Source organism: Pseudorasbora parva, chromosome 13, assembly GCF_024679245.1.
Source record: "Pseudorasbora parva isolate DD20220531a chromosome 13, ASM2467924v1, whole genome shotgun sequence".
NCBI classification, from domain to species: Eukaryota; Metazoa; Chordata; class Actinopteri; order Cypriniformes; family Gobionidae; genus Pseudorasbora; species Pseudorasbora parva.
In genome coordinates this window covers 27,950,892-27,968,209 of record NC_090184.1, presented here as the reverse complement: position 1 = coordinate 27,968,209, position 17,318 = coordinate 27,950,892, and the positions used below count along the sequence as shown (strand labels likewise).

Sequence of the window (17,318 nt, the reverse complement as noted above, 5' to 3'; positions counted from 1 at the left end):
TGTCTGTTACATAGGGACTACTAAACCGGTATTTTAAAGTGTAAAGTACTGAAAATGTGTACAAAGATTACAAGTGTGTGTATTGGAACATACCCCTTGACATATTAATTTTGTGGACTACAGAGTTTTAAATGTCTCAACGCTTTTTATTGTATCTTTAAAAAAGCAGCCAGGTCTTAAAGCATGTGCTTTTAACGAGGGCGTATTATTCAGTTGCCTTTGCACTTTACAAGCACGTTGCACATTGTAAATCAGGTTTCTTGTTTTGTTGACCTACATTTGCATTAGCGCACGCATGTGTGTCTGGAAGTATGTATGTCAGTTTTAAGTACGTGAGCTCGTGTGTCTCGTGGCCCCTCCTCAGTAACAAGAGTCTGATCGCTGTGGAAAACAGCCTCACTCGGACACGGAAGTGACGCCGCTCTAGAATCCCCCCGTACTTCCGATCTTCAGCTCTGCTGAGACTCATCTTAGCGAACGGATCGGCACTCTGTCCCAATATCTCTCTTCAGTCAGCGTCGAGTGGTGACCCGACGCGGTCCGCCAGGTGAGTAAAGTCAGTAGGTTGGGTACGACAGTGGGGTTTAAGCGATCAGAGCAGCGGCTTTATCGAGCGAACCAAAATGGCCTTGTTTACATACGAATCCCCGAGCTGGAGTGCGCGCTGGCGGATGATTGCGAATAAAGCATTTAAAACGACGTTTAACGATATATGCGTTCGCTTAAACAAGTTTATTTGGACTGTGTGCACTTCTAAATGCGCGATATATGTATTGAAACAATGAATATTTAGAAGGATAAAACGAGAGAGAGGGACTGCGCATCGATCGCGCTGCTGTATAATAAATGTGCAGTGCTTATCTAGAGGAGCAACAGCTGGTGCGGCCCGATTCATATGTAGTAAACAAAGCAGAACCCGTACTGTCCGTACCGTGAGTTTGCAGTCTTTGCTCACCCCCGCCCGACACCTACGCACTTAAGCCGTGGTCCCTAACCCAGCTGAGTGTGATATTATTCGTGCCACCCAGCGTCGCACGCTATTTATAGCCCCGGGTGGAATGTGAGGGATAGACAGTGCCCGCGCGTGTGGGACCGGGCCAGGTCATGACTGTGGGGTTCCAACCAATCCGGTACCGGACCGGACGGCTGCAGACGCTCACCGACCCCGTGCTCACGTTGAGTTAAATGTGCAGCGATTGTTTATTCAGTTGGAATCGGTGACTGTCATCACATCAGCAGGCGCGCGCGCACTCACGCAGAGCTCTGATCTCTGTGATCATCAGATGCGCGGGCACGCGGCCTCCCCTGCTCCTGCTGTCCAAGGTTGGACTGTCAGCACACCGTGTAATCCTTTAAAACGAAGCACTAAGCCGCTCTGCATGTGAGTTTATGATTGTCTTACGCTCAAAGAGATGCTTGAAGACTGTTAATACGGGGACAAACATTTACAAGTTCAACCTTCAGATTGTGTCCAAGGTGTGTTGATTGTAAATAACGAAGCTGCTCCTTGACCAGTGGTTCAAGCTTAGCGAGTGTCATTGAAGCTGAGCACACTAGCAAGGCCACCACTGAAAGCCTTCATTTTCTCTTGGAAATAAACTACCAAGAGTTTAGACACAACCACCCACTCATTATTATAGAATAGAGTGTAACAGTAATGAAGTAAAAAATAAAAATCCCATTCATTTTCTCCAGAGGGGAATTAGTTTTAAATGATAACTTATAAACCTTTAAAGACCTACTATTAGTTTGTTGATCAGTAATAGATGCTTTTTTTTAACTGTTAGTATGAACTTATTTTTTTAAAACAATTGTTCTGTGGAATTCCTGGATAAAAACAACATTACCCATGATTCTGGAGAGAAATATCCAGCACCCACCCACTCTCATGAAGCATTGCAAATGTAGAGTCTGTTTTTTTGCTCTCCAACTACTTAAACACATTTATGCAAAACATGCATATAATATTTATTTGATTGCCATTTACAATGCTTCATGGGATTGTAGTTTTTTTTACTCATTAAAGCAATTAAGTACACAGTTTTATACTTTTGTCTTTTTGTCCAATTTATTGCTTAAAAAAGTGATGTTATTCACCTTGTTGCTGGTTGGTTTGGTTCATGGCTTTTAACTCTTTAATGAAGACTTTTAAAAATCCTTATAGAAAAAGTGAAAGGAAAAAATACTACTTAATCCAAGTCTGCTGAAATAGTGGGTGGACACTGTTGCCTTCTATTACACAGCTCGGTAGACTCTTGATTCTGATTGCTCAGTTGCTAAATTCTATTGTCAGATATTTATCAGAATAATTTAATAAGTGAAAAAAGCTATTCAAATATATCTAATCAATATTTACTGTCCATGTACTTAAAGCTACACTGTGTAACTTTTTTTGTTTATTCTAAGCTAAAAACACTTAGTTCTTTCAAAAATATAGGTGCTCATTAGTGTATATTTACTTCTTTCAAGTAATAAAGTATTCTCGTAAGTTTATCATATGCCATTGAAAATACATACGGGTGAGGGGTTCGAATGCCGGTCTCCATTTTGTCACTTCGTTTTGAAAGTACAGTATCCAAAGAGGGACATACCCATAAATTCAAGCTTCGCCTTTCGCGTTTTAACACTCGATGGCACCGTGTTGAATGTGAAGAGGGGGTTTGCCATGTTAATCTTGGACTAAATCAGCCACCGTAGGAGTTAAAACGAAATAAGATTTGAGAGGAACAGAAACTATTATTCACTGGATGGTCATATACCTTTTCACTGCTAGATGGGGGAAAATATCACAGTGTAGCTTTAAGCAGTTGTATAATAATAATATTATAAATTATTTAATATCTGTTATTATCGCACAATGATTTAGTCAGATGGTCATTATCGCATAACAAATGTTCCAGGATACCAGGATTCGAATCGGAGATTGAGTTCCGCGTTCTTAATGAAATTCAAATCAATATTTAATGTCCATTCATTTATTTATGTTGCTGTGTATTAAAGGGTCAGTTCACCCAAAAATATAAATTCTGTCAATAATTACTTACCCTAATGTCGTTCAACACCCGTAAGACCTCCCGTTCATCTTTGGAACACAAATTAAGATATTTTTGTTGAAATCTGATGGCTCAGAAAGGCCTTCATTGACATCAATGTCATTTCCTCCTCTGAAGACCCATAAAAGGCACTAAAGACGTCGTTGCAAAGTCTATCTCACTACAGTGGCTCTACAGCAATTTTATGAAGCGACGAGAATAGTTTTTGTGCACAAAAAAAACGAAATAACGACTTATATAGTGATTGGCCGATTTCAAAACAAAGTCTCGAACCGTTGAAATATTGCGTATTGATTGATTCATGATTCGGATCGCGTGTCAAACTGCCAAACTCCTGAAATCATGTGACATTGGCGATCCGAATCCTGAATCGATACACTGATTCATAACCGTTCAAATCTTTGTTTTGCAATTGGCCCATTACTATAGAAGTTGTTATTTAGTTGTTGTTTTTTTGAGGATAAAAACTTGTCTCTTCATAAAATTATTGTAGAGTCACTGTAATGACGTCTTTAGCGCCTTTAAGGGTCTTGAGAGAGGAAATGACATTGGTGTCAATAAAGGCCTGTCTAAGCCATCGGATTTAAAAAAAAAAAATCTTAATTTGTGTTCCAAAGATGAACGGAGGTCTTAAGGGTTAGAGTAAGTTATTATTGACAGAATCGTCATTTTTGGCTGAACTAACCCTTTAAATGGGAAAAAGGTACAGTCAGCCAGTTATTTTCACCAAATAAATCCATTGAGAACGATGGCAGAATGTCTGATTAAAAATAATAATTTAAATTAGATAAGAAAAAGAAAAAAAAGAAAAGAAAAAAATATAGTGACATAATATAGGTTGGTGTACATTGACCAATCCATTGTCCATTTAAGCATATGTTTTTAGACACTTATGTTTATTAGAAATATAATGTAAATGATAGGTACCAAATAATGTTTTTTGTTCTCTCTTTCAGTATTTTTTTTTCTCTGTCTGAGCTCATCTCTCACTCCAGTTCCTCATGAGTGACGGGGAGTGTGATTTCTTTTGCTTTTTTCGGTGCTGCTAAAAGCCACAGAGCCCCCTGGGATTCGTGGACCAGTCGGGGGCAGAGAGGAGCAGCGCAGAAGCTGCTGATTAGTGGAGAGCAGCTGTCAGTCAGGGAAAGGTCAGGCCCAGAGGGCTATGTCTGTGGATATGAGTAGCCAAGCCTCAGACAGTAACGAGGAATTCGAAGATGACGAAGACATCGTAGAGGGAGACATCCCTGATTATTATGAAGACCTTGACGACGACGTGGCGGTAGAAGAACCATTTGACCCGGAAAAGTACCAGTTCAATTGCTTGACGTACAGAGAAAGTCAGAAGGTACTATCTGAGGAAGTCAACAATGTAGCCAGTACCCTGAAGGTGAGTGGCAGTGTTTAGTAGGTTTAGTGTTGTGACTGACAATGTTTAGCCTTATATTTATGTATCTTTCTAAACTATAAATAAAGACTCGATTGAGTTTAGTCTGTCAGTACAGTGCTGTTTTCTCTCCCTTTAGTTGTCACCAGCTGTAGCCAAACTGGTCCTTGTACATTTTCACTGGCAAGTGACTCAAATACTCGAAAGGTAAATAAATACAGCGAAGCATGCACACAAACACATGCACACTTGGGTAGCTGGCATGAAAGTATCTAATCCTTGTATAATTACTCATGCTATTTTATGACATCTGAGAGACTACACTATCATGCGAAAGTTTGGGCGCAGTAGGTAGTAACAACTTTATCCCACAATTCTGACTTTTAAAACTCGCAATTGTGAGATATAAAGTCAGAATTTCAATATATAAACCTGCAATTCTGAGCAATTCCTTTTCCCCTCAGAACTGGACTTTATAACTCCCAATTTTGACTAGTTAGTCAGAATTGCGTGATATAAAGTCAGAATTGTGAGTTAAGGCATCTTTACACAGCCATGGTAAGGCGGCTCTGTGTCTGCTCAAAAAAGAAGCAATGCCGCGTAAAAGCAAACTTAAAATATGCCGTGTCTGACCTACCTCAGCCCCTAGTATCGAAGGCGATGCTGAAACGGTTTTGATTCAATGTAAATGAACGTGAACTGTTGCCGCCCTAAACTACATCAGTGTCATCTCAGACGCCGTAAGAATCAATGGTTTCTTTATAGCATTTGTTCCATTGGTCACTATTTTATTAAGAAATACATAATAACTATACTGTAGCCTACAATAGCCTATCAGTACAGAATTATGACAAACATCAATTTTGACTAGTTAGTCAGAATTGCGTGATATAAAGTCAGAATTGTGAGTTAAGGCGTCTTTACACAGCCAAGGCGTCTTTATTGCCAGCAGCCATATCACCCTGTAGCCCAAGACTGGTTTCCCACTGAAGCTAAGCAGAGCTGAGCCTGGTCAGAACCTGGATGGGAGACCAACTGGGAAAACCAGGTTGCTGCTGGTACAGGTGTTAGTTAGGCCAGCAGGGGGCGCTCACCCTGTGGTCTGTGTGGGTCCTAACAGCCCAGTATAGTGATGGGGACACTATACTGTCAAAGAGCACCGTCCTTCGGATGAGACGTTAAACCGAGGTCCCGACTCTCTGTGGTCGTTGATAATCCCAGGATGTCTTCGATAAAGAGTAGGGGTGTAACCCCGGCATCCTGGCCAAATTTGCCCACTGGCCCCTGTCCATCATGGCCTCCTAATAATCCCCATATCCTGATTGGCTTCATCACTCTGTCTCCTCTCCACCAATCAGCTGGTGTGTGGTGGGCGTTCTGGCGCAATATGGCTGCTGTCGCATCATGAGGTGGATGCTGCACATTGGTGGTGGTTGAGGAGATTCCCCCCTTCTATGTAAAGCGCTTTGGGTGCCTAGAAAAGCGCTATATAAATGTAATGAATTATTAATATTATTATTATCAAAGCGCACGGAGGGAATTTATTTAAAATTTTGTATTTTTATTTTATTTCATTGTTTATTTCATTATTTTTTACATTAATTTCGAACACTTTGTTAACTGTAGTTAATTCCTGTGTAAATGCATGAAACGGTCTGTGTAAATGCTCATTTTTTGATTTTATGATTCAGATTTGGTTTCTGTGCCACTTTTGCTATGTAAAGATGCCTATATAAAGTCAGAATTACGAGTTATAAAGTTATGATTGTGTGATATAAAGTCAGAATTGCAAGTTTATCACAGTTCTGACTTTATAACTCACAATTGTGAGTTTGTCTCACAATATTGTTAAATCGTGATAAAAAGTATTTTGTGATTTATTGTGATAAAAAATCACAATTATATTTAAAAATATATATATTTTGTGGCAAAAACAAGCTTGCATAGTTTTTTAATAATTTTTGATCCTATGGGACTAAATAAATCTTACCATCCCAAAACTTTATAATGGTAATTGTACATGTAATGTGCCACCACATGACTGGGTGAACAGGAAAAACATTATAAGATCATTAAAATTGTGAAAATGCAGCTAATTACTAGATCTTTTTTTTATCCTTAAATCTTGACGTTGGAAAAAGAGGTCTGTTTCTTAAAAATTTTCTTGTGCTTGAAGGTATAAGTCCAACTCTTCACAGTTGCTCTGTGAGGCCCACACCCAGCCCACAAGCGCCTGCAGATCTCTCACTGTGAGTTCCCATAATGTGTGTCTTTAGTCATGACAAATGTCATGTAAATATCTTTTTTTACAGTAACATGTCTTCAAATAGTAAGTTAAAATGCAATGTTGAGGCAATTAAAGATGTGCAACCTGAAACATGTTCTTTGTCAAATTGCAGATGGAATTTATTATGGTTACTGCAGTGTACAGTCAATAAAGGTTTTTTTTGTGATAATGACCAGCTGTACTTTATCCTGCTTCTTACTTTGCTTGCCAAGTCAATTATGGACATACAATACAGATTCAAGTTTAATTTATTTTATTATATGGGCCTGAGATTTGAAATACAAGAAACCAACACTACTATGGTTCTCTGGGACAAACGTTGATTATACTGTTTTCATTTATTACTTTATCTGAGAAGTACTTCCTTCTCTTGACATATCTGTGTGTTTTCAGGCTGGGACGTCACTGCAGTGCGGGGTGTGTCTGCAGTTGGTCCGGAGAGACTCTCTGCTCGCTCTACCCTGTCAGCACTCCTTCTGCAAGGCATGCTGGGAGCAGCATTGCACTGTACTTGTCAAAGATGGTGTGGGAGTGGGTGAGTAAACATGTACACACACACACACACACACACACATTGAGCAAAATATGCAGTTTGTATTGCTGATTACAGTGATCTAGTTATCTGATCTCTATGGATTGTGTTTGTCCACAGAGATCTCCTGCATGGCGCAGGAATGCTCTCTTCGCATGCCAGAGGATTTTGTTCTTCCTCTGCTGCCCAGCGAGGAGCTGAAAGATAAATACAGACGCTACCTCTTCAGGGATTACGTGGAGGTGTGTGTCAGTCTAGGGATGAACTGAATGTGTCTGTACCATATGTTATCTGCCAATTTTAGAGATTATTTTAATATTTAATGTTTCATGCTTATTTCGCCAGATATTATATGTAGATTACTTTGCTTACATCTAACAGTCAATATAAAAACATTATATTATATAATTATTACAGTATAGACTACCAGTCAGTTGTTGTTTTTTTGGAAAGAATTTAATACTTGTATTCAGCAAGGATGAATTAAATCGATAAACTGAAAGTAAAACTTTAACTTTTCATCCAATAATCACGGCTTCCAATAAGTATTAAGCAGCACAACTATTTTCAACTTTGATAATAATAATAAATGTTTCTTGAACACCAAATCAGCATATTAGAATGTTTTCTGAAGGATCATGTGACACTTAAGACTAGAGTAATGATGCTGAACATGGTAATAATATTTTAAATTCTAATAATATATTACTGTTTTATACTTAATTTGTGATCAGATAAATGCAGCTTTGGTGAGCAAAAGTGAATTTTTTCAAACGCATTAAAAAAGGACAGATTTTTTATAGAACTTTTGAACTGTAGTATGTATTAAAATATTACATGATGCCTAAATTCACATGACACATTTAATGTAAAATGATTGGTTTTAGTTTTTGGAGTTTTTATTTAATTTTATTTATATATTAGACATCCAGTGGTTATTAGCCATAACCTTAAAATTAGTACTATCTGAGTGTTTATAACATTCTATGAAAGGTCACTGATCACCTGCTTATGTTTATGTGTCTGCAGAGTCATTTCCAGCTGCAGTTGTGTCCTGGTGCTGACTGTCCGATAGTAATACAGGTGCAGGAACCTCGAGCTCGTAGAGTCCAATGCAGCCGCTGCCAAGAAGTCTTCTGGTATTACACATCGTTACACTTGCGCCCACACTCCTCAATTCCTAGCATAATACATGTGATGTGGAGTTTGGATTGACTCTGTCTGTCTGGCTTCAGTTTTAAGTGCAGACAGATGTATCACGCCCCCACAGACTGTGCTACCATCCGTAAATGGCTGACAAAATGTGCAGATGACTCTGAGACGGCCAACTACATCAGTGCACACACTAAAGACGTAAGGAAGCACACACAGATTCATTTAAGCTGGTCACATCCAGTATATACTGTTGGGAGTTAGTTAAGTTCGGTAGATATGATATAATTATATCCTTTTATTCTAATTGTTGGATTTTGTCCACAGTGTCCTAAGTGCAATATCTGCATTGAGAAGAATGGAGGCTGCAACCACATGGTGAATACATGCATTCATTCCATTACCTGTACACTTTGTAGTGCACTTTAAACACCCAGCATTTCGAAGTAAGAGTACTACTTTATTAGTTAACTAGTTATTAGTCAACTTTTAGTTAGAATCTTTTCTCTTTTACACTCATATGCTCACCAAGGCTGCATTTATTTAATTGAAAATACAGCAAAATTATGAAATATTATTACAGTAGTGATGACTCACCACTAGTCACTAACTACAATAACATTCCTGTTGTTAGTATTACTGTTAAATTATTGTTAAAACCCTATTTGATTATCTTGATTTGAAAAACTTACAGTAAATTCTGTCAAGCATTAAAGTCAGCATGACATAGAATTGTGATATTCTTTTCCTTATCTTGACCAATGTTAGACCAATGCGGACCTAATTTATATGCAGTTTTGTAGATCTTAACTTCATGGAAAATAAGCTAACTCAACAATTCAGATAAGGAATTTTGAATTATTCATGGGCAGATAAAAAAAAACTATAATAAATATAACCTGTATAAAATAATGTATCGTTTTGACTTATGACTTTTAAAAAAAAAAAAGGTTTTAAGGCTGAAATTAACGATTTGATCATTTTATATAACTACCTAACATGTAGAGATAGTAGATAACGTATTTTTTTGTAAGTCACCCAACCAATTAAAAAAATATATATCTATTTTTAAATCATACCGTTTTTAGCACATTTTAATTGATTATAAATTGAATTGACACATGTTAATTTTGTGATATTGATAACTGATTTTTAGCTCTATAATCATATGACAAAGTTTTCTCGCGATTTAATCTCTTAATTTAAAACGACTGTTTACTATTTTGATATATTTTACAATATATACAATATAACATTCCTGTGATGGCAAATCTGAATGTTCAGCTCTCATTTCTCCAGTTTTTAATGTCACATGATCCTTCAGAAATCATTCTAATGTGATGATTTGATGCTCAAGAAACATTTCTAAATATTATCAATGTTAAAGAGTTGTGCTGCTCTATTTTCTGGAAACTGAAATGCATTTATATATATTTTTTATTCTTTGACGAATAGAAAGTTCATGAAATATTACATGGATTATTGTTTTGTTTTAGTAGCCATGTAAAAGTCCTTGCCTTCGCATTAAATGCATCCTTGCTGAACAGTAGTATTAATTTATTTCAAAATCTTACTGACACCAATCTTTTGAACAGCAGTGTATGTTTAGACTGAGGATGGTAATAAAATGGGGCATATTTACTGAAAATGTCTTTTCTCTCTTTCTCTTCTTCAGCAATGCTCAAAGTGTAAACATGGTATGTTTTGTTCCCAGTGATCTTTAGTTACTTGAAATACCTTTGAGTGGTAAAGGGGTCTTGATTGTAATTTAATTGTTATGTCTGTGTATAGATTTCTGCTGGATGTGTCTGGGTGATTGGAAGACTCATGGCAGCGAGTACTACGAGTGCAGTCGCTACAAAGAGAACCCGGACATAGTGAATCAGAGCCAGCAGGCCCAGGCCAGAGAGGCCCTCAAAAAATACCTGTTCTACTTTGAGAGGGTAAGACAAAAACGACAAATCAATAATGAATTGCTTAATAAAAAAGGACCAAAGGCTACACTTATATGGTGTGTACTGCTGAAACGTTCTCTTTGTTCTAGAGCTGCAACTAACGATTATTTTTTCTGTCGACTAATCTAACGATTATTTTTTCGATTAGTCGACTAATCTAACGATTAATGCATACGTTACACTAGAGGTGTAACAGTACAGACTGCTCACAGTTCGCTTTGTATCAAGGTTTTAGGTTCATGTTTCAGTACAGTTCGGTATTTGCTATGTTCAGGGGAAAAAGGACTACTGTCAAATGAAAATAAAGAAAATAAGAACAGATAACTTAAATAGAAGCAGCAGCACAAATAAATACTATTGAGCAAAGATGAGAACAAAATAAACAATGTTTTTCAGGTTTTTCAGGTAGGTCTAACATTAGTTTTTAGGTAGAGAAATGGAATGAAGTAATCAAAAGTAAAATAACCACACGTTTAACTGTTTAAAATTAAAAAAAATAATCCTTATTAAACTTACAAAAGCTATTCAGTCAGGAGCAGAGTGATGTCTTTATCTTTTGTTTGACATTAGACAGCAGTGAAGGCTACTGCCCCTTTAAGACCCACGGATAGTCGTTGTATTTTCTGTATAAAGTTCACTTAAGGCATAGAGTAGGCTATGACATTTTGACATACTTTTTGAGAGTTTGTCCGTTTAAGCACAGGATTTGAAAGATAACTCAATATTTGCGCGCTTTGGGACGAGTGCACACAAAGACAGATCTTCTCATTCGAGTCTCCTGGCTACACGGGTGATGACGGTGAAAATGACTGATCATATTCGGACGTACAGCAGCACTCGCATGCGTTTTATAAAGTTTACAAAGAGAGACCGTTTTGCCCACGTTTTTCTTTTATTATCGCTGTTGTAGTGTATACCTGAGGAGTCAGCACGTGTATCCATCGACAGAAACATGCATACAGCATTATTTTCAAGTTACAACCCATATTAAAGATGCGTCATCAGGTGTGAGATGATGACCCGCGGTGTAAGTGCGTCCCCGCAACTTTTGCTCGGGATCCCGGTTGGGAAACACTGGTCTGTATTGATTGACACCGCGCTGGTTTGTTTAGAATTATATGAGCGCCGTGACCGCGCGCTGCCGCGTGATGAAGGCGTGTCGCAACTCTGTTATTCAACTGCTCTGGTTTTAAAAGCTATGTCATACTAAATGCGCCAAAATGCAATAAAACTTGTTTTACGGTCGAATGCAACGCGTGTGTGTGTGTGTGAGTGAGTAAGAGACGCGCAAAAGGGCGGAGAGAGAACTTAAGGAAACGCAGCTAAACGAATATGCGTGCGTCTTTTAAATAGCGTAAAAATGAATGAATGACGAATGTGGCGGCCGTTATTGATTATGTGGCAGTCCGCCACAAATTAGTCTATGTGTGGGAAACACTGTTTGGCCTCTGTTTAAAGTATTCCCATACTTTTGATATTCGCGGTCTAGGTTTTTGTGATAGAACCAGGAGTAGAAGCCAACATTACGCAAGATGAACGTCTGACACGACGCGTCTATCGCAAGCCATTTTAACATTTAAACCTTTGTCTGACTATCTATAAATATATTTAAAGATAGTAACAATTGTATTTTGACTAGTGATAATTATAATTCGACTAGTCAAAATGACAATTAGAGATATCTGCAATTATAATTGCACTAGTAAGAAATCTGATTCGAGATATCTCTAAATACATTTCGACTAGTCAAAACTCTATTAAAGATATCTGTAATGAGGTTAGAGATATCTTCAATAGACGCGTCACACATACGCAAAGGTAATTAGAGATATCTCTAATTCAGTTTCGACTAGTCACAACTCTATTTTAAGATATCTGAATTGTACCTGCTCCTAGTCAAATCTGCGCTGTTGTGTAGGGTTGTGACGTGAGGACATTGTCCACCAATAATCGACGAGTGACAACATTTGGATGCATATGATTAAATGTCTCCAGCAGACCCAGTCAAAAACATTTAAGAATGATTTAAAAAAAGATTACAGGTTAATAAATGTTTAAATAACATTGACATGATGTAGCTACTGATTATATTGATTAGTACATTGCGTTGTGTTTACTCGTGTCATAAAGGTAATAATCCACAAGGTGGGAGTGGTGTGTTGTATTATAGCAAAAGATCTGCGATGGGATATTCTGCTGTGTTGAGTGAGCGCCAGTGCGTTGAAAAGTTATTTTAAAATTATAACATATGTAATGTTGCACCAGAAATAAGGCAAAATGCTTAGCTTTAAATGTGTTCGTTCGGGAATGAAAACTAACACAATTGAATCCACAGCATGCACATCTCAACATTGTTTATTACTTTAATATATAGCCTAGAATTAGACAACAACCTTCTTGATCTTCTCAGCATATTATATGTCACTTTTACACATGTCCCAGGTACATTTTTTATTTTCATTCGTTTGATTTCCTTCTATATAAATCAGCTTAAAATGACCAAAGACGCAGGACTTTTATTATACAATTCTTAAACAAAATGGCAGATGACAACGGTTTCCGCGGTAGGATTGGTTAATAAAATGTTTAAGGTGTGGCTTAGCTAAGGCATATTTGCATGCATGTTTAAGATATCTATAAAGGAGTTTTGACTAGTCAAAATGTTAATTCCAGATATCTACATTTATATTCTTCCTAGTCACAAAGCTAATTGCAGATATCTCCAAAGAAAGATCTGTCTAGTCAAAAATCAGACAGAGATATCTATAATTAAATTGCAGATATCTTTAAATGAGTTTTGACTAGGAAGAATTCCAATTCAAGATATCTCGTATTAAGTTTTGCCTAGACAAAAATCCAATTCAAGATATCTTCAATTATAATTTGACTAGTAATAAATTATTTGCAGATATCTACAAATGTATTTTAGATATCTTTAAATTTGATGAATTAAAGATATCTTAAATGTGATTATGACTAGTCAAAAACCAGTTAGAGATATCTCTAATTATAATTTTTACTAGTGCAATTGTAATTTGAGATATCTCTAATTAGAATTATGCCTAGTATTAAATCAATTAAAGATATCTTTAATTACAATTTCTACTAGTCAAAACTCATTTGAAGATATCTGGAAATATTTTCCAATGGAAGTCAATGGAAGAATGTGACTAGTCAAAATAGCATTATAGATATCTTGAATGTATATTATGACTAGTCGAATTAACATTGTAGATATCTTCAATCCATATTATGACTAGTCACAATCACATTGTAGATATCTGGAACTGGAATTATGACTAGTCAAAACTGATTTATGACTAGTATGCGAAGGTGTATTTAATGCTAAAACGGCTTGCCATACGCGTCGACGCATTTCACGAGCGTCGACGTATTTCCGTAGTCGACGTCATCGATGACGTCGACGCGTCGTTGCAGCACTACTTTGTTCCAACACCTAGCAAGCTCTTTATTAGTGATAATGACATAAAAGGATGTTCCAAAAAAGTAGGCAGCAACATCATAGTTCACTTATTAAAGAAAGCCAATGTTCTAATTCTAAATCTAATTTGACATGGATTAGTTTACCTAATATATGTGTGCTGTACGATTTCTGGCAAGAGTATGATGCTGCTTGTGAGGGAAACAAGATAGCTCTCTAGATTTTGGAATTATGTCCTTGTATGTATATGAGTTGCGGAAGGCAATTTTTCTTAAATCTTAACTGTATTGGCAGTTAATTGCTTTAAATGTTTTTTTGCAAGCATTAATCCTTACATTTATCTGTGTTTGTTCAGTGGGAGAACCACAATAAGAGCTTGCAGCTGGAGGCACAGACATACCAGCGGATCCAGGAGAAGATTCAGGAGCGAGTCATGAATAACCTGGGTACCTGGATCGACTGGCAGTACTTGCAGAATGCTGCCAAGCTACTGGCCAAGGTAAGGGCTGAATCCAGCTGTATTCCACACTAGGGCTGGAGAAATTTTTTTGTTTTTTTGTTTTGTTTTTTGTACAATAAAATAAAAGTGCAATAAAAAAGCTTCAGGTTGGCGTCACAATTTTGGCCCCAAATGTTATTTTTGTGTATCTAAATAACTATAAAGTTATATCTTTAGTTCTGATTATTATTATGATGTTTTAACAAAACAAGATATATTACTATTGTTATATTTCACTGTATAATACAAATTGAGTGTTTAATAAAATATATTAAGAATTTCATTTTACTAAACTAATATTTAGACTATAGACTTTGGAAAAGTCTTAATTTCTTATTTTCAAAAGTTAAACCATTATGCTTTTATGTATGTGGCAGGCCCATAAAAAAAGGCCTTATAAACCATCCTTTTTTTTTTTTTTTTTAAGATGGTTTTTTACTTCTCTGTTTGGTATGTTGCATTCCCAAATGCACATTATAGTAACCTAAACTTACTGTGAACCGAACTGAAAACACGGATCATGAGCTGCTCACATATGAAAGAACACCATGCTGCTCTTCACTCTTAAACACTCAGCGCATATATTCATTTAATTAAAACTTAACCGCTGCAATTTCATAATTGCACTGGTCCATGTTGTGCTTTATTTTATTTTGATTAATCTTGCCCTATTCTGCAGACACAAGTGTTCAGGCATAAGCATCTGCGTTTCCACACTCACACTGTCTTTGCTTTCTCCATAGTGTCGTTATACACTGCAGTACACTTATCCCTATGCCTACTACATGGAGTCTGGACCCCTCAAAAAACTGGTAAGGAACTGCGTTATATGTGTGAATCACTCACTGAAGATCAAAGATCTGTCTTTGGTAATGGTAAATCTCCTTTTATTTCCTGTAGTTTGAATATCAGCAGGCGCAGCTGGAGGCAGAGATCGAGAACCTGTCATGGAAAGTGGAGAGAGCAGACAGTTATGAGAGAGGAGAGCCGAGCGCTAATGATAGAGGGGTGAGAGATGGAGTAATGTCTGGAGGAAGTTGTTAACAGGAACACTGGAATTTAAAAAAAAGCATAAGTTCATCTCTCTCTTTTTTTTTTTTTTTTATCTCTCTCTGCAGGATCTGGAAAATCAGATGCACATTGCTGAGCAGAAGAGACGGACGCTGCTGAAGGATTTCCACGACACCTGAACATCCGTCCATCAAGTCCACGTCAAGTTCGCTCTTCTTTCAACTGTTTTGCGCCCTTCTCTCCAAAGATAGCCCTCCACTTTTTTTGTCAAAACTCTACACTGCATCTCAATGTTTTGTCCATCTATTTTTCTCATTTATAGCAACTCTTTTCAAAGCTGTATTTTTTCCCTTTTTGTTATTTTTTTTCTTTCATCAGTGCCCCCCCCCCCCCCCCCCCTTTTTTTTTTTTTGCTTCTAAATCTTTACTTGGCTGCAGGGTTTGAGAATAGCACGATTGTATCCTAGCATTCGCATAAACAAACAATGCATTCTCACATCCCCACGTCAGCTGACATTACACACACGCGTGCACCCACACACAAAACACTCCACCAAAATGGTCTAACTCTTCTGTTCCTCCTCCATTGCTCCTGCCATAACTTCTGCCTTCTTTTCTTCTCTCTCTTGCTTTCTTCTCATATTTTTTTCCTTTGGAAATGGCTGTTGATAGTTAGATCATTTAAAAAAATCTGAAAATTTAAAAAAAGATGAAAAAACAAATGATGCTGTAATTTTCAACGGTTGTACATTAATACAGAAATAGAGTTACTGAGAGAAAGTTTTTAAACCAGACAGTGACTCTTGTGTTTTCTTGTGTACACACACTTTAAGATGTATTTGCGACACACTACATTTTTGGGGGGAAAAACCACAAAGGGTACAATTTATTTGATTTACAAATTGTAATATTGTGATGGTATTACAATTTAAAATAACTTCTCTAAATCTATTTTAAAATGTAATTAATTCCTGTGATGTCGACGCTGTATTTTCAGCATCATTCCTCCAGTCTTCAGTGTCATATGGTCCTTCATAAATTATTCTAATATGCTGATTTGATGGGATCAGCCCACTCAAGATTTTTTTTATTATTGAATTATATAATTTATTATTTTATTATTAATAATATTATTTTATTAAATCATATCACAGTTGAAATTGTTGCGCTGCTAAATGTATTGTTGAAATTGATATAGATTTTTTTTTTTTTTTACAGGATTTTTAAAATAAATTTAAACATTTATTTGAAATATAAATCTTTTATAACATTAAATGTCTTTACTGGCATCACTGAATTAAAGTTTTTTTTTTTAAATCATTGATCCTAAACTTTTCAATGGTAGTATACATTTGTATTTTAAAAACGACATGCATATACCATGTAACACTTTTTCAACAAGAACTGTCATATTTTAGTCTTTTATGTTATTTTTTCTACACAGGATTGGAGTTGGCATAAACAAGATAATTATAAATACTATAGGCAAACCATAACCATGAAATGTGTATAATGGTATTTATAGAAGTGAATAAACACAATATAGGCCCGGTTTCAGAGGCAGGGTTTAGATTAAGTTAGGCCTTAGTTCAGTTAGGACATTTAAGTAGCTTTTATAAACGTGCCTTAAGTTCATTTTGAGACAAAACAATGACACTGACATATTTTAGGCTATCTTGGTGCAATATGCTTTCACTGAGCTCAAACTTTTTTTTTTCTAAGCTCAAACATGCATTTTAGAATGAGGCTAGCTTAAAACTTGTCTGTGAAACGGGGGATAGTGTTTTATGAACCATTTCATGATTTAGCTAATCTCTGGAATTATTATTTAATTAATCGGATGTAGTTAAAATGCAGTTTTTTCTGTTAAAGAAAAAAAATCCATTACAACACAAAAATATTAATATTAAAATAGAAGAATAAAAGGGCAAGGGCAGAAATGTATACAAAATGTTTAATTTTACTGACAGGTAGTAAAGATTGACTGTTCTCATTACTTA

At 36.4% G+C, this 17,318-nt stretch overlaps 1 protein-coding gene across 2 annotated transcripts; it reads left to right on the top strand.

The window, feature by feature from the left end:
* The first annotated feature begins 388 nt into the window (after positions 1-388).
* On the top strand, positions 389-16,112 carry arih2 (ariadne homolog 2 (Drosophila)). 2 transcript variants are annotated; one of them, XM_067413703.1, is made up of 15 exons: positions 389-547; positions 4,106-4,443; positions 4,580-4,647; positions 6,617-6,689; positions 7,121-7,262; positions 7,380-7,501; positions 8,289-8,398; positions 8,495-8,612; positions 8,739-8,789; positions 10,087-10,108; positions 10,203-10,354; positions 14,164-14,307; positions 15,051-15,119; positions 15,208-15,315; positions 15,426-16,112. In XM_067413703.1, the coding sequence occupies exons 2-15, from the start codon at positions 4,219-4,221 to the stop codon at positions 15,495-15,497; spliced, it is 1,476 nt and encodes a 491-aa protein (XP_067269804.1). In that variant the 5' UTR covers positions 389-547; positions 4,106-4,218; the 3' UTR covers positions 15,498-16,112. The 2 variants fall into 2 exon arrangements, with proteins under 2 accessions (XP_067269804.1, XP_067269802.1); XM_067413701.1 differs by having other exon boundaries at positions 4,010-4,443.
* Positions 16,113-17,318: the final 1,206 nt, after the last annotated feature.